This window comes from Phyllopteryx taeniolatus, chromosome 6, assembly GCF_024500385.1.
Source record: "Phyllopteryx taeniolatus isolate TA_2022b chromosome 6, UOR_Ptae_1.2, whole genome shotgun sequence".
NCBI classification, from domain to species: Eukaryota; Metazoa; Chordata; class Actinopteri; order Syngnathiformes; family Syngnathidae; genus Phyllopteryx; species Phyllopteryx taeniolatus.
Window position 1 is genome coordinate 902,689 of NC_084507.1, and position 18,236 is coordinate 920,924.

Below are 18,236 nucleotides of genomic sequence, written 5' to 3' on the forward strand. Positions count from 1 at the left end.
TAAGACAGTTTGACTTCTTTCTAAATTTTCAACAAGTCAAAGTGACTTGTTTTAAGATACAAGACCTTACTTTAAGAATGTTCTCAAGTCAATTCCTACTAGTTCCATTGCCAGATTTTTTTCACTTATTTTAGGGACAAAATGTCTTCGTTTAAGTGAACAACAAATCTGCTCTTTTTGCGGTGATGTAGCAGAAACAGCCGCTTCAAACACAAATGTCACATGATGAGAGTGGATATACTCACAGGTCAATGATGTGAATTGATTTTATACTCTGTGACATATTGTTTACAGTCAGACGGTGGACCTCCTTATGCAAGAATCTGGCTGCAGGCTGGAGCATCCCTCTGCCACAAAGTTTCGCAATCATGTCATGGAAGGAGAGTGGGACAAGGTTGAACCAAGTTATTTACTGCATGACTATAGTCCCATTCGTACAACTATACAGTATATGATTTTACTTGCCGTTTGTTTTTACCTTCCTACAGGCTGAGAGTGACCTAAATGAGCTGAAGGCACTGATGCATTCTCATACTGCTATAGTGGTGAGTATCCCCAGACTGCCAACACAGCTTAAACACCAACCTTTTTCTTTTAATGTTAAGACAAATGGCATGACATCATACTGTGTATGTGTAGTGTTTGAAATCCATAATCGATCAATCACAAGGGGACCAAAACATACATACACACAACAAACATAAAACAGACTGTCCTGTATATTGTCCATGGGTATGACTGTGAATGGTTGTTTGTCTATATGGGTAAAAGCAGAAGAAGTTTACGTACACTATACCCACACGCTTTTTTTTTTTCTCACTGTCTGACATTAAATCAGCTTGTTTCCTGTTTTAGGTCAATTAGGATAACCAAAATGATTTCTATTTGCTAATTACCAGAATAATAAAGAATTTATTAGACAATTTTTCATTACTTTCTTCAAAGTCGGAAGTTTACATACCTTTAATTAGACTTTCCTACCATTGCTTTTAAACTTGGGACGAATGTTTTAGATATCCTTCCACAAGCTTCTGACAATAATTGGCAGAAATTTTGGTCCATTCCTCCTGATAAATCTGCTGTAACTGAGCCAAGTTTGTAGACCGCCTTGCTCGCACATGTCTTTTCAGGTCTGCCAATAAATTTTCAATAGGATTGAGGTCAGGGCTTTGTCATGGTCACTCCAAAACATTGACTTTGACCAGTTTTGCAGTTTTCTTCAGGTAAACTGGTCCATTAGGAAGACCCATTTGCGCCTAAGCTTTAACTTGTTGGCTGATGTCTTGATGTTGCTTTAGTATTTCCACATAATGTGCTTTGCTCATGATCCCATATGTTTTGTGAAGTGCACCAGTCCTCCTGTAGCAAAATAACCCCACAACATGATGCCGCCACCCCCGTATTTCAAAGTTGGGATGGTGTTCTCAGTCTTGCAAGCTTCCCTCTTTTTTCACTAAACGTAATGATGCCAATTATGGCCAAACAGTTGAATTTGAGTTTTGTCAGACCACAAAAAAAACAAGGTCTTTGTCCCTGTGTGCATTTGCAAACTGTAATCTGGCTTTTTGATGTTACTTTTTCTTTAATGACTTCTTCTTGGCAGAGTGGCTTTTCAGCCCATGTCGGTACAGTTGTGGAAATGTTTTTTATTGTTCTGGTTGTTGTTCAAATACTTGAAGGCAAAGTAACGTGTACAGTTTATTATCTGAGCAAAGAGGTCAGACAATTTGATATATGTACACATGCAGCGTCTCAACGGTCTGGCCAGGAGGGGGTTTAAACACCATTTTATAAATACCTTTCTATTTGTAAATGGTTCAGACCAATACATGTAATGCAGTAAGACACAGACAATATGTCAGGCAGAAATCAACAGGATATGATTTGGGGGCAGGGTCAATAAGGGGAAAATGCATACAGTTGGTTTCACACCTCCACCTGTTCTTCTTGATCAGATGAACTGGAGTCACATTTGAATAATCTATTTAGTCCGAAGTGTTGAGATTCAGTATTGAAGGTACAACACATTAAAATGAGTTATACTATAAAATTTGCCATTATAGTACAGTACTCGTTTCACTGTGGATAATAATACACACTTACCAGCTTCAGTCAGCATCTTTCACAAGGTCATTTGCTTTGTTTTTGGGATGATATGCACATTTCGGATGAAAGCGGGTTAATTTCTGAAACACAGAATTCTCACCTTCCTGAACGGTATGATAGCTGGACATTCCCTTGGTGTTTATACTTGCGTATACTGTTTGAACAGATGAACGTGGCAACCTTCAGGCATCTGAAAATGGTACCCAAGGATGAACCAGACTTGTGCAAGTCCCCAATTCTCTTCCTGATATCTTAGCTGATCTTTTGACTTTTCCATGATATTACACATAGGAGGGTGTTTCAGGTGTGCCTAGTTCATATACCGTAATTTCTCGTGTATAATGCGCACCCATGTATAATACGCACCCCCAAAGTTGACCTCAAAATTCTGGAAAGCCCTTTTACCCATGTATAATGCATTTTTACAATGCATGATTTTGCTTCTACCATATTATCAAAACATGAAGTATCATCTGCATTTTGTTATTTTTTTCAAAGAATTATTCGGAAGTTAAGGACTTTATTTGAACATGTAATACTTTATTTTTATTTTCATGCTCTTATTTTGAAATACACAGCCCTACTTTTATTTAGTAAATTAGAAAGCTATTTGTTTGTTTGTGTTGTTGTTGCTGTGTTTGTTTGCTTGTGAGCAAATTGTGCTCATATGTTTGATTACCCAGGCAGAATTTGTAAGATGGGTACAATTCTTTAAAGAAAACATGAAGGACCAGGCACACATTTATAATTTTTTTTTAATGGGATTTAAATTAAACTGTCAAGCATTTCAGAAAAGCATTATCATTAAACAAAACATAACCATAAAGAAATTAATGATGGTGTTTGTTCAGTCATCAGTTGTATTTATAAAAAAAACAAAAAAAAAAAAACAATAGTTCACAAATTCTTACTGGGTATGTAAACTTATGAGCACAATATGCAGTCATATGTACCCCTGTCATATTGGAATGCAAGTGTAGGCTACACCTTTTTCATAACCTCTAGGTGGCGGTGGCATATTGGAATTAAAGTGTACAGCTTTTTCATAACCTCTAGATGGCGGCATACATTTATAAAATGTGAAAGTTTTTTTTTCATTTCCCCCTATACCTATGTATAATGCTCGCTATTGACTTTTTTTTGGGGGGGGGGGGGGGGGGGGAATGCTCATTATACACGAGAAATTACGGTACATCCACAAGTGTGTCTCGAATTTCAGATGTTGTCAATAAACCAATCAGAAGCTTCCAAAAAATGACAGCATCTGGGTTTTCCCAAATTGTTTAAAGGCATAGTAATCTTACTGTGTGTAAGCTTGTGACTTTGAAGAAAGTAATGAAAAATTGCAACAACAAAAAATTTTAATTCTTCTCTCATTATTCTGGCATTTAGCAAATAGGATTTAATATTGGTATTCCTAATTGATTTAGAACAGGAAAAAATCTCAACCTGATTTATTGTCAGGCAATGAGGAAAAACAAGTGAATGTGTCTTTTTATATCATATATGTAAACATCTGATTATAACTGTATCTCCTAGACCCTTTTGTTTAGTCTGCTACCTGGGGAACCCCTTTTTTCTTTGGCTGACAAATGTCAGTTAAAAATATGCACAAATAAGATCGTACGGTTCGAAAACCTGAGGGATTGTCCAAGGTGATGTGTCAAAATTACTGTGACATTTCAAACGGCGTCACTTGCCTTAAAAACTCAAATAGCACAAATGGAACATTATTCACGAGAAGAGCAGTGTGGTCAGTAGACTAGGTAATCTTCAGTAATCGTTTTTTCCCGAATGTATTTATGGAGGATTTTATGAGGCGTTTTAAGCGCTCATTCAATGTTGTTGTTGTTGTTTTTTTTTCCCCTCACACAAAGATGGTGGTCACTTGTCATGTTGTTAGTTTTACAGTAGTTGTGATTTTGACATTATAACCCCTGAAACCATTTTCTCCATGTCTTTGCTTGGCGCTGAGAGTTCTAGGCATGTGACAAATCCTTTGTATTGTTGAACTTAATATGGAGGTTGTCATGGTTAGTGATGGTCATCGATAATTTGCTTCGGTCATACTGTATAATGCGGAACACAAAGCATGTGGGAGTCACATTGCCTTTTTTGTCTTTGTTATCTTAACTCCGAACTGTGCAGCGCATGAAGTTCCTCCTGCTGCAGCAGAAGTATTTGGAGTATCTCGAGGATGGTAAAGTCTTGGAGGCTCTGCAGGTTCTCAGAGCCGAACTCACCCCTCTCAAGTACAACACAGAACGCATCCACATTCTGAGCGGGTCAGTACACCGTCGTTCTTATCAATAATTCAGTGGTGCCTTGGTATACGTTTGACCCGACCTGAGTTTTTTGAGATACAAGACAATTATTTTATTTTTTTTTGCTTTGACTTGCGAGCTCAAACTTCAGGTACGCACTGCACTGTATGGTGGCAGTGAACTCAACTCACTTCACGCAGCACTTAGGCGAATAGTGAACAACTCTTCAAAAAAAAAGAGGCTTCATGCTGTTTAATGCCACACCCAGTCGAAGTTTATTTTCAAACTAAACATAGAACAAAGAGAATTACAATGTGTATTTCAGTCTACTAGCTTAATGCTAATGCTATTTAGCATCTACATCGTGATGCTTTAACCATTTAAGCAACAGGTTGAAAACAAGCAGTGCAGCAACATGTACACTGACAGTATAAAAGTACATACTCACATTCATATATCCTTTATCCTTAGAAAGACTAATATTAGTGTCGTACTGATTAGCTGAGGTCATTCAGATGTGATTTTGAATCCCCTGCTGCTTTATGATTGGCTCCTGCAAAGAGGCAATGACTGCCTCGCACTCTTGTAGGATTCATAAGTTGACACCTCAATGAACATTATATCAGTCTTTCTTATATTGCCTCCAGATTGCCAAGGCAGGCACACCAGAAGGAGCAGTATTCAATTGCTGCAAATATGACAAAAACGGTTTATTTTTCATTCTTTTTAATTCTATTTAATTATGTCATTACTGTATGCTTTTATAAAGTAAAATACAATGTCGTACTATTTTTCCTCATTAAAATAAACGTTACAACATTTTTTGGGGTGGGGGAGGCTGAAACAGATGAATGGTATTACCATTCATTTCAATGGGAAAGATGATTAGAGATAACAGTTGTTTGAGGTACGAGCGTGATCACAGAACGAATTAAACTTGTATCTCAAGGCACCACTGTAACTGTATTTTGTATTGCCTTTCTATTTTTTTCTGTCTCATGATTTGGGTCAAAGAGTTAAAGTAAATGAATATACGGGAAGTAATTTTAGCTATACTTTGTAGGATTTTCTTTGCATTTTGCATGCGCAGTAATATTCACTGACTGTCTTTTTGACGGTAGATAAGAAAGTTTGATCGTGTGGTTTGAAGGTACCTGATGTGCAGTCATGCAGAGGACCTGCGAGCCAAAGCAGACTGGGAAGGCAAAGGCACTGTATCACGAACAAAGCTGCTGGATAAACTCCAGAGTGAGTGCAGTCTGACTCACACACACTAACTGTACACGGTGTACATTCGACAGTGACTGATGTTTGTGCTTACCTTGCCTTTACTGAAACTCTACAGCTGCTTACTACATTATTTTACCATTTGTTTCTTTAACATTATGTTTGGATTATTGAGTTGGATGGTATGGTCACATTTGATGAGATTTGTACTCATTCCAAACATTTTGAGCTTCACAGTGATTAAAATATGATAAAGTGCTTAAAAGGCAGTTTTAAAACCCCTTTCACTTTTAACATCAGTGCTATCAATTTTCCTAATAGAATGCATACTGTTAATTTAGTTAGTCATTGTAGTTGTATCCATGTCTGACAATGTCTCTTGATGTATTTGCCTTAAAGGTGACACATATTCTTCAAGCAGAATTCTTCTTATTCTGACATCTTTTATTCCACCATTTCCTCAACAGTATAGTAGAAATAATATTAATTGTGTCACTGAGCAGAACGGGATATGAAAATGAGCTGACTTTTAACTATTAGAAGTGTCTGTCTCTATGCTCACTGTAGTTGGACTGTCATTACGAAAACAAATTCTCCAATCTGGACTCGGAACTGGACGGGCACCAAATGGACATTGCTGCTCCAAAGTTTTATTCATTCATTTTAATTCATTCAGTTTAATCGATTCCAGTTTAATGCCGCTTCTCGTGTAATTGTTGCTTGGCAGACGTAAATAAATGCCTAAAAAATGCATTTGTCCGTGTATCCAAGTTGTTTTAGGATCGACAGTTAATATTAAACACGCTATGTGATCTTTCTGTGAACTTTCATGCAGCCTACTTGCCTCCGTCAGTGATGCTGCCGCCTCGCAGACTGCAGACTCTGCTAAAGCAGGCGGTGGAACTACAGCGGGAGCGTTGCCTCTACCACAACACTAAGCTGGATAGTGGACTGGACTCTGTGTCCTTGCTGCTGGACCACGGCTGCAGCCGGTAAGAAGCCACACAGTGTACTTATAAGACATGTTTCTGGCTATGTTCACACTGCAGGTCAATTCCGATTTTTTAGTTTTTTTGCCCAATGTGACATGTATCAGATATTTTTTTATGCCATTGTGAACAGTACAATTCCAATTTTTTTCATATCCGACCCAGGCCTCTTTCATATGGAGATACAAATCGTATATGTATGTGACGTGAGTGCATTATGGACACTCGCATCCGACCCATACGTCATCAAACGGCGACAAACGTTACAATTGTTTGACAAAAGAGACACGCCACACAATGGCAACCGGTGGACGAAGGAGAGAAAACAGTCAGTGGCAAAAAGAAGATGCTTTAGAACTGATACATACAAGAAAACGATGGCTCCGGTTGCACAAAATCCTCGAAATCGCCAAAAGGGCGTCATGATGAGACCTATTTACTTTTGTCAAGACGGCGACTCGTGTTTATGCGCAAGCACAATGTGACGTCACGGACGTGTGCCGTCCACAGTAGAAGCCTCATATGTTTTTGGTAATGTGAACGACTATATAAAAAGACTGGAAAAAAAATCTGAATTGGGCATCAGGCCCTGCATTGTGACCGCAGCCTCTGATCTCCTTTTTCTTCAAATTCTTGATAGTTTTTGCTATCGTGTTGTTGAGGAGGCAAAATAAAATATAGACAGCAGGTGGAAAGAAGAACACATTGCATCATCCTATCATTCTTACCTAACTGGATAGTGCAAGCCTGGGCCAGCCCTTACTCTACATCTTATCAACAGGAACTTTTGTACTCTTAATTCTCACTCTTAGTGTTTCGACGGTGACACCGGTTTTCATTTAATTTTCTATGACTGGCCATGCACTTTTTTCTCTTTCTTTCATGGCAAACTTATTATTTTTTTAATGGTATGGGTCAGAGCTAGTAGTGTCATCTTTCACACTCCAAGCATCAATAATTATACCAGCTTTATTATTATTATTATTATCCATCCATTCATTTTCTGTACCGCTTATCCTCACTAGGGTCGTGGGCGTGCTGGAGCCTATCCCTGCTATCTTCGGGGGAGTACACCCTGAACTAGTCACCAGCCAATCGCAGGGATTATTATTATTATTATTATCAGACTTTACACCGATTTTATCGGGCTGATCGGTATCGGTATTTTATGCTGATCGGCTGAAATGTCATAATTCGCCGATCATTGATCAGCTCTGCAAAAGACATTTCCTCCGTGTCGCCATCGTGCACAGTATATTTGAATCCAAAAGCGAGTTTATTTTTAGCCTTGTCGCGTGTCTTTTGACGTAGTATTGGAAATATCTGACGGCCAATAAAGTTATTTAAAAAAAACAACAAACAAAAAACATGTCGGCGGTGTGGAACAGACAACATGTCTGAGACAGACAAAACGTAATGCCCGGAGACTACAAGACAAATTTGCTCTTTCATTATTTCACTATGTCAGACTACTGCAATAAAATCTTCCGATTCCGATACCACCGCATCCCGTTTTTTATGATCATTGGGCTTTATCTTGTCAATTCAAATGCAACCGGATACACTCGTTACCGTGGCCACGACAACAAGAGTGGATTGTGCCGACTGTATTCTAAGGGCAAAATGGGGGAAAATGTGTGTTGGTGGTCACCGGTGCGCAGGACAGGAGAGGACGTTCGTTTAAGGCTTGCTTGAGGCATGTTCACATACTTTTAATACGATACGGCCCGCAAGCAGGCAACAAAAACGTTATGTAGCCTAGCAGGCGAGTGGTAGCACGAATGGTTGTACGTAAACATGCTGCCGTTCTGTAGAATCATGCTCTAAAGTTTCGGTGTGGGTGAAGTAATTTAATTAAAAATAAAGTAATTTTATTACAGTAAGTTAGCACCCATTATTTCTGTCATGTAATGTTGGTTTGACCTGACTGATTAGAATACACGATCTGACTAGAGCAGTGATTTCCGACCATTATGGAGCCAAGGAACATATTTTACAATTGAAAAATCTCACGGCACGCCAACAAACAAAAATGTCACAAAAAGTGGATACATTAATTACTGTATTTACTTTTTGCCATCTAATAGAAGACCATTCAATTGTTCTGTCTGTCACTATGCCTCACTGGCATAAATAGAGGAACAAAGATTCATTATTTATTGTAAATATAATTTTTTGAGCAATTAAGTACACAAGTATATACAGTAAATGAACAGGTCATTTAAATAGACACGTTCCTTCGTCTTGTGATCGTTTTTTTAAACTCGCTGATCGGTGATCGTCCCCAAAGATCCTGATCGTGTTAAGCCTAATTTATTATTATTATTATTATTATTATTATTATTGTGCCCTGCTTTTTATGCATAAAAGGCGGCGATTGTATAATGTGGTCCAGTGGCCGGACTCACTTGAAAATTGTTATGTAAATAAGCAGATTTCTGGTGCAATTCACAAAATTTAGAATGTCTTGCTCGCAGACCCAATTTCAGAAAAAGGCAGCTAAAACGTTTACTTTATTTATTTTCACATTTGATGGGTATTGTATTTGTATACAAACAATTGAAAAGTCGATTTTCCATAATTTGTCCCCTTTAAGTGTTGCATACTGCAATTTACACTCTACACTCGGGCTGCACAGTATTTATTTTGATCATCGTCATTTGCGATGTGCGCAAAACTCCTGAAAAAAAACTCAGGTACCCAACATGCACTGCGCGGATCAGTCTACCAATCACAATCATACTTTAAATAGTGTTCGCAAAACATTTTCCAAATAAGAGGCAAAACGTTCTTGCTTCGTCTTGTTAATCTGTCAATCCCAGCTGGTGTTTACTGTAAAGCTGTCACATAAAACATGATTAAACAACGAATGTCTGCTGACCTTAGTGCTAGCATACGGTGATAAGAAAAGCTAGACATGCTAATAAGATTAGCACGGATGTTAACCTTTACAATAAATTATAACCCTTCGAACAACACACGGAGCAGCCCAGAGATGTGGTGTCGTCCTCTGGTGCTTCGGAGGACGTCCAAGGAGAGCTTGGTAATGTTCACATACTTTTAATACGGCTTGCAAGCAGGCAACATATTGTAACTCGCTTGCTACCATAGCCAAAAAAAGAAAGTTGATGATTTAGACATACGGGGCGCTTTCATTTTAACCGGCGCAGCAGGACAGGCTTTACAGTAGTGACGAACCATACCGACCAATCACAGGCGAGTCCAGCCACCCCCTTCAGCCAATCAAATCTGCATCTCAGGCCGTAATCACTGAACGTGTACAGACCAGGGGAGAGAGAAAGAGACTCGGCGTGGAAGTTGAGTTAAAGAGACAGAAAGATCATAAAATAACCGATAAAGGAAGATAACATCTGGAACAAATGGCGCTTAAAATGGAACGGACACTCATTTTTGTTTGCACTTCTCAGGGGGAGGTTTCCACTGGGAGCACTTAAAAGTGAATATATGTGAAATGCCATTATGAAGTTAAGCATAAATGTTTTGAACAAGTATAACCTCGAAAAGGGTTCAGTTAAGATTTGTTAAATTAAAATATAATTAAGACTTCACTGTTGTGTCAAGATCCCAGACAGAAAAGGGAGAAATTTGAACTTGTTTTTTTATCTTTCTGAAGTTAAGCACTTTATTTGAACAGGTATAACTTTCTCTTTTTATTTACTTGCTCTTATTCTGAAATGCAGCCCTACTTCTATTTAGTAAATGAGAGAACATTACAGGTGAGGTGTACAATTCTTGACGGATCAGGCAAAACACATGTAATTTTATTTTTAATGGGATTCGAATTAAACTGTAAGGCATTTCAGAAAAGCACAATCATTAAAAAAAAAAAATAATAAAATAATGAGATGGTCCTTGTTCAGTCATCAATCATATTAAAAAAAAAAAACGCAATAATATTTCACAAATTCTGAAGGGTATGTAATGTTATGAGCACAAGTGTACATGTCAGTAGTCATACGTACTCTATTTGTTTAATTCTGTGTTGCTTGACAATAATAAATGCCAAAAGGTTATTGAATTTGATTGATATAATGATTACAAGCAGACACTACTACTTAAATATACAGTATATGACAATAAATAGACACTAGATGATCTTCCGAACCTTGCTTCAAGAAATGTTCTGGATCTGGACCTTTTAAAATTTTAGTTAAATACCCCAGTGCTTGACATTTTGGTGTCCTAGGCCCAAATCATGGGTTGTGGATTATGTCACACAACAAGGAGTATTGTCAATCCTGATCTGGGAAATCAGCCAAAATAGCAAATCGGGCCAATAAAGGACTACAATCTTGTAGTCTGATCCAGGCACAAGGTGCCCACAGCAGTGTGTATTGTTTACTCTAAAGTAACACACTCAAATACAAAAATGCTAATGCATATAATGTTAAAACGTATAAAATTACAGATTGATTAAAAACAAATGAATAGTGCTATGCGGACTACAGTATGACTGTGCATGGGAAAAAAAAGATTTTAACTTCATGACTGGCTGGACACTTAGCTGCTCAATATTACAGGGCATTTAAATACAGGTAGGCTTCACGCAAATATTCCGTGCTCTGTTGAGCGTTGTCTATGTCTACTGAAGCTACTGTAAACTATCAAGAAAATACATAGAGGGGGAAAATAAAAATGTGTGCCTGATTTCACATGGCACGAGTTCGTTATCCTGTGTATTCTCACATCGTAATATCCATCCAATCCATTTTATGAGCCGCTTCTCCTCACTAAGGTCGCGGGCGTGCTGGAGCTGTCATCGGGCAGGAGGCGGGGTACACCCTGAACTGGTTGTTCAGGGTGTACCCCGCGATGTGCGATTGGCTATGTGCCCAGCCAATCGCAGGGGACATAGAAACAAACAACCATTCACAGTCGCACCTACGGGCAATTTAGAGTCTCCAATTAATGCATCTTTTTGGGATGTGGGAGGAAACCGGAGTGCCCGGAGAAAACCCACGCAGGCACGGGGAGAACACATCGTAATATACAACCAGAATTCCAATGAAGTTGGGATGTTGTGTTAAACATAAATAAAAACAGAATTCAATGATTTGCAAATCATGTTCAGCCTATATTTAATTGAATACACTAGAAAAACAAGATATTTAATGTTCAAACTGATCAACTTTATCGTTTTTAGCAAATAATCATTAGCTTAGAATTTTATGGCTGCAACACGTTCCAGAAAAGCTGGGACAGGTGGCAAAAAAGACTGAGCAAGTTGAGGAATGTTCATCAAACACCTGTTTGGAACATCCCACAGGTGAACAGGCTAATTGGGAACAGGTGGGTGCCATGATTGGGTATAAAAGGAGCTTCCCTGAATTGCTCAGTCATTCACAAGCAAAGATGGGCCGAGGTTCACCTCTTTGTGAACAAGTGCGGGAGAAAATAGTCAAACAGTTTAAGGACAATGTTCCTCAACGTACAATATCAAGGAATTTAGGGATTTCATCATCTACGGTCCATAATATCATCAAAAGGTTCAGAGAATCTGGAGAAATCACTGCATGTAAGCGGCAAGGCCGAAAAGCAACATTGAATGCCCGTGACCTTCGATTCCTCAGGCGGCACTGCATCAAAAACTGACATCAATGTGTAAAGGATATCACCACATGGGCTCAGGAACACTTCAGAAAACCAATGCCAGTAAATATAGTTTGGCGCTACATCCTTAAGTGCAACTTGAAACTCTACTATGCAAAGAAAAAGCAATTTATCAACAACACCCAGAAACGCCGTCGGCTTCTCTGTGCCCGCGCTCATCTAAGATGGACTGATGCAAAGTGGAAAAGTGTTCTGTGGTCCGACGAGTCCACTTTTCAAATTGTTTTTGGAAATTGTGGACGTCGTGTCCTCCGGGCCAAAGAGGAAAAGAACCATTCGGACTGAAAGTTCAAAAGCCAGCATCTGTGATGGTATCGGGCTGTGTTAGTGCCAATGGTATGGGTAATTTACACATCTGTGACGGCACCATTAATGCTGAAAGGTACATACAGGTTTTGGAGAAACATATGCTGCCATCCAAGCAACATCTTTTTCAAGGACGCCCCTGCTTATTTCAGCAAGACAATGCCCTACCACATTCTGCACATGTTACAACAGCGTGGCTTCGTAGTAAAAGAGTGCGGGGGCCAGACCTGCCTCCCATTGAAAATGTGTGGTGCATTATGAAGTGTAAAATATGACAACGAAGACCCCGGACTGTTGAACTGCTGAAGCTGTACATCAAGCAAGAATGGGAAAGTATTCCACCGACAAAGCTTCAACAATTAGTGTCCTCAGTTCCCAAACGTTTATTGAATGTTGTTAAAAGAAAAGGTGATGTAACACAGTGGTAAACATGACCCTGTCCCAGCTTTTTTGGAACGTGTTGCAGCCATTCAATTCTAAGTTAATGATTATTTGCTAAAAACAATAAAGTTTATCAGTTTGAACATTAAATATATTGTCTTTGTAATGTATGCAATTAAATATAGGCTAAACATGATTTTGAAATCATTGTATTCAGTTTTTTTTTTGTGTTTAACACAACGTCCCAACTTCATTGGAATTGGGGTTGTATATCACAGGGTTACAAAAAATCGCAATGTGATTTATTTAGTTTTTCCCCAATACCGTGCAGCCCTAATCTACACCCATTCAGTCAAATGCTGTGAAGACTCATGGCAACACAGAAGACAATCAAAGCTACTACATAAAGTGTGAAAGCAAAGATAACTTATTCAATCTGACCTCAGCCCAAATGAAAAGTGATTCTCTTACTGACGAATATAAAGTCAAAGGGTGTCAAAGCTGCTCGAGTAGACAAAACATATCAGTTAATGCATTGATTTCCTCCTCAACAGTGCTTCAAAATTGTTAGGAAGAAACTACAATTTTAGTTGTTCCCGATAGATTTTACCCCCTGAAAATTAAGGGCTCGGTATAAAATTATGACTGAAGTTCAAAATGGTTCTGAAATAAATGTGTTATTGTTTTTAGGAAACAATTCCCCTGCTACACTCAACAAATACTTACTGAACACTGCAACGAAGTTTGGTTTTGCAAGTTCTCCAATGATGGCACAAAACTGGCAACTGGTTCCAAAGACACTACAGTCATTATATGGCATGTAGACACGGTAATGTATTGTTAACTCGCCATCAGTGAGTGTTATGTCATCAATTAGGGATCAGTTGGCATATGAGAGCTGGAATGCGTGTGTGTGTGTTTTTTTACAGGAAACACGGCAGGTGAAGTTAATGAAGACTCTGGAGGGTCATGCATATGGAGTCTCTTACTTGGCATGGAGTCCTGATGATTCCTATCTGATAGCATGTGGTCCTGACGATTGCTCTGAGTTGTGGCTGTGGAATGTACAGGTAAGATCAACTCAGATCATTTGCAAATACTGTAACTTCTCGTGAATAATGCGCATTTTCCCCCAAAAAATTATCCAAAGGTATAACCGCACCTTGGGGTTGTGAAAAAGGTGTACCTTCATTCCAATATGATATGTAATGTCTAATGTCACAAATGTATATATTTTACGGTAAGTTTTCACCACTCACTCGAGAATCACGAAATCCTTGCGGGCCCGTATTATATTTTCAGATGGGAAGGCCAAATAATTAGAGGTAGTGACGATTAACAGTGGGGCAGTGTCAGGCTGGGGAGGACACTCGCCCAAGTGTTCCAGCACTCCGGCCTGCTCTCTGGCCCGCCATGCCTTTCCCCCGTGGATTTTTAATCCACTACATCCATTCGCACATCCTTTGGGGAGCTGGTTGGCCTGAGTGGGGGTGACAGTTGCGGGTCATCATTGCCCGTGACCGTCTCGCCTCACCCCCTAATGCACGGCACTCCACCACACATGATCACGGTACAGGGGTAATGGTTGCCAGTCGGGGATCTGGTAACCATAGTAATAGGGTGGGTGGTGGGTATCCACATTTCTCTTGGCTTGACTTCTGGGGCCCGCCCCCCCCCCCCCCCACCATCCTTCCCTCCCTCCTTTGGGTCTCCGCCTTCCTCTCCCCTCTCCTGGCGCCCTCGCCTGTAATTTCTCACGACCTTTGGCAGGGTTGTGACCTTTTTAGGGTGGCAGTTGCGTTGGGCCCTGTTGGTGGCTGGGGCCCTCATGCTCTTGGGTGTGGTGGAGCCGGTGGCAGCGGTGGGGTGCAGCGGGTGGGGCGGATTGGGCGTGGGGGACGGAGGTCCCACATCCTGTCCTGTCCTGCCCTTTTCTGTCCTCTTTCATCTTGTTGTATTGGTTAGTTGTTGCATATCCTCACCGGATGTCCCCCCCCGCTCCCCACCCCCCACCAACCATCCACAAATAAGAACACAATTATACTGTTGTAACGTTACTTGTGGTCAAATATCTAGAATGTCTAACTATTGTTCTGTTGTGGTTCACACCCCTATTCTCCTTCTCCGTTCTGTCCCTCTGTCTGTCCCCTAAAACCCTTTTCCGTCCAGCTGCATTTTCAATAAACATCAGAAAAATTTAAAAATAAGCAGAGGGAGTATTTCAAACTCCCCTGTTGGACAGCAAAACTGTTCCAGCACAAAAGGCATACAGATCCACCATTCTGCATGCCCAGGCAGCTGAACATGACAGGTTAAAAAATAAATGAATAAATAAAAAAATACAGATAGTGACGATTGGTCGCAGTCTGGTGATATTAACACCCCCACCCCCGGCCGCCTCGATAAGAACCCGAGGGGTGTGTTATTGGACTTCTTCTTGGCTCATCGCGGCTTGTCCATAACGAACACCATGTTCAAGCATAAGGGTATCCATACGTGCACTTGGCACCAGGACACACTAGGCTGCAGTTTGACTTTGTGGTCATGTCATCGGACTTGTGGCCACATGTTTTGGACTCTTGGGTAAGAGAGGGGTGGAGCTGTCAACTGATCACCACCTAGTGGTGTGTTGGGTCTGACGGTGGGGGAAGATGCCAGTCCGACCTGGCAGGCCCAAACGTATTGTGAGGGTCTGCTGCGAACGTCTGGCAGAATACCCTGTGAGAAGGAGTTTCAACTCCAACCTCTGGCACAACTTAACCCACGTCCCGTGGAAGGCGGGGTACATTGAGTCCAAGTGTTCTGCACCTATATTGCTGAGCTGTGGCTGTAAGGTGGCTGTCATGGCGGAAACCCCCAAACCCGATGGTGGACACCAGGGGTGAGGTATGCCGTCAAGCTGAAGAAGGAGTCCTAAAGGGCCTTTTTGGCTCGTGGGACTCCTGAGGCAGCTGATGGGTACCGGCTGGCCAAGCGGAATGCAGCTTTGGTGGTCGCTGAGGCAAAAACTCGGGCATGGGAGGAGTTCAGTGAGGCGATGGAGAAAAACCTCCGGACGGCTTCGAGGAAATTCTATCATCCAGCGTCTCAGGAGGGGAAAGCAGTATACGATCAACACTGTGTATAGTGGGGATGGGGCACTGCTGACCTCGACACAAGATGTATTGAGTCGATGGGGAGAATACTTAGACCTCCTAAATTCCACTGACACGCCTTCCCATGAGGAAGCAGAGTCTGGGATCTCTGAGGCGGGCTCTCCTATCTCTGGGGTTGAGGTCACAGAGGTGGTTAAATAGCTCCTCGGTGGAAAGACTCGTATCCGGTAAGGGTTGGACTCCACCAAGGCTGCCCTTTGCCACCGATTCTGTTCATAACTTTTATGCACAGAATTTCTAGGCGCAGCCGAGGCGTAAAGGGGGTCCCGTTTGGTGGCCTCAGTATTGCATCTCTGCTTTTTCCTGATGATGTGGTTCTGTTGGGTTCATCAAACCGTGAATTCCAACTCTCACTGGAGCAGTTCGCAGGCCGAGTGTGAAGCAGTTGGTATGAAAATCAGCACCTCCAAATCTGAGACCACGGTCCTCAGTCAGAAAAGGGTTGAGTGCCCTCTCCAGGTCGGGGATGAGATCCTGCCCCACGTGGAGGAGTTCAAATATCTCAGTCTACGCTCTCATCCAAAAGTGTTCTATAGGGTTGAGGTCAGGATTGTGCAGGCCAGTCAAGTTCATTCACATCAAATGCTCTCATCCATGTCTTTATTTACCTCTATTTATGCACTGATGCACAATCATGTTAGAGTAGGAAGGGGCCATCTCCAAACTGTTCCCACAAAGTTGTAAATGTCCAAAATATTAGCCCCTGTCCCCCAGTGAAAGGAACTCTGAATGCTTCAGTATACCAAGAGATTTTGGACAGTCAAACAGTTTGGGGTTTCCCCCTTCCTGTTCAAACATGTCTGTGCACCAGTGCACAAAGCAAAGTCCATAAAGACATGGATGAGAGAATTTGATATGGATGAACTTGACTGGCCTCCACAGAGTCCTGACCTCAACCCGATCGAACAACTTTGGGTTGATTTTGAGTGGACAGTGAGCCAGGCCTTCTTGTCCAACATAAATGTGTGACCTCACAAATATGCTCCTGAAAGAATGGGCAAAAATTGCCATTAATTAACTCCTAAACCTTGTTGAAAGCCTTCCCACAAGTGTTGAAGTTGTGATAGCTGCGAAGGGTGGACCAACATCATATTAAACCATATGGATTTAGAATGGCCCCTCCTTGAGCCGTCACCTTGTCGTGGTGGAGGGGTTTGTGTGTCCCAGTGATCCTAGGAGCTAAGTTGTCTGGGGCTTTATGCCCCTGGCAGGGTCACCCATGACAAACAGGTCCTAGGTGAGGGACCAGACAAAGCACGGCTCAAAGAGCCCTAATGATGACGACAAACAATGGACTTCGTTTTCCCTTGCCCGGACGCGGGTCACCGGGGCCCCCCGCTGGAGCCAGGCCTGGTGGTGGGGCTCGAAGGCGAGCGCCTGGTGGCCGGGCCTGCACCCATGGGGCCCGGCCGGGCACAGCCCGAAAGAGTAACGTGGGTCCCCCTTCCCATGGGCTCACCACCTGTGGGAGGGGCCATAGGGGTCGGTGCAGTGTGAGCTGGGCGGTGGCCGAAGGCGGGGACCTTGGCGATCTGATCCCCGGCTAAAGAAGCTGGCTCTAGGGACGTGGAATGTCACCTCTCTGGCAGGGAAGGAGACCGAGCTGGTGTGTGAGGTCGAGAAGTTCCGACTAGATATAGTCTGACTCGCCTCCACACACAGCTTGGGCTCTGGTACCAGTCCTCTCTCGAGGGGTTGGACTCTCTTCCACTCTGGAGTTGCCCACGGTGAGAGGCGCAGAGCAGGTGTGGGTATACTTATTGCCCCCCGGCTCGGCGCCTGTACGTTGGGGTTCACGCCGGTGGACGAGATGGTAGCTTCCCTCCGCCTTCGGGTGGGGGGACGGGTCCTGACTGTTGTTTGTGCCTATGCACCAAACAGCAGTTCAGAGTACCCACCCTTTTTGGAGTCCTTGGAGGGGGTGCTGGAGAGCGCTCCCACTGGGGACTCCATTGTTCTGTTGGGGGACTTCAATGCTCACATGGGGAATGACAGTGAGACCTGGAAGGGCGTGATTGGGAGGAACGGTCCCCCCGATCAGAACCCGAGCAGTGTTCTGTTATTGGACTTCTGTGCTCGTCACGGATTGTCCATAACGAACACCATGTTTAAGCATAAGGGTGTCCACACGTGTACTTGGCGCCAGGACACCCGAGGTCGCAGTTCAATGATCGACT

At 41.9% G+C, this 18,236-nt stretch overlaps 1 protein-coding gene across 1 annotated transcript in view; it reads left to right on the top strand.

The window, feature by feature from the left end:
- wdr26a (WD repeat domain 26a) overlaps positions 1-18,236 on the top strand; it is a 41,324-nt gene that overhangs the window by 3,062 nt on the left and 20,026 nt on the right. The window contains exons 2-8 of the mRNA XM_061775514.1: positions 295-394; positions 489-545; positions 4,255-4,391; positions 5,521-5,618; positions 6,433-6,589; positions 13,595-13,733; positions 13,834-13,974. Coding sequence (XP_061631498.1) covers positions 295-394; positions 489-545; positions 4,255-4,391; positions 5,521-5,618; positions 6,433-6,589; positions 13,595-13,733; positions 13,834-13,974 — 829 coding nt within the window. The remainder of the gene's footprint in view (positions 1-294; positions 395-488; positions 546-4,254; positions 4,392-5,520; positions 5,619-6,432; positions 6,590-13,594; positions 13,734-13,833; positions 13,975-18,236) is intronic.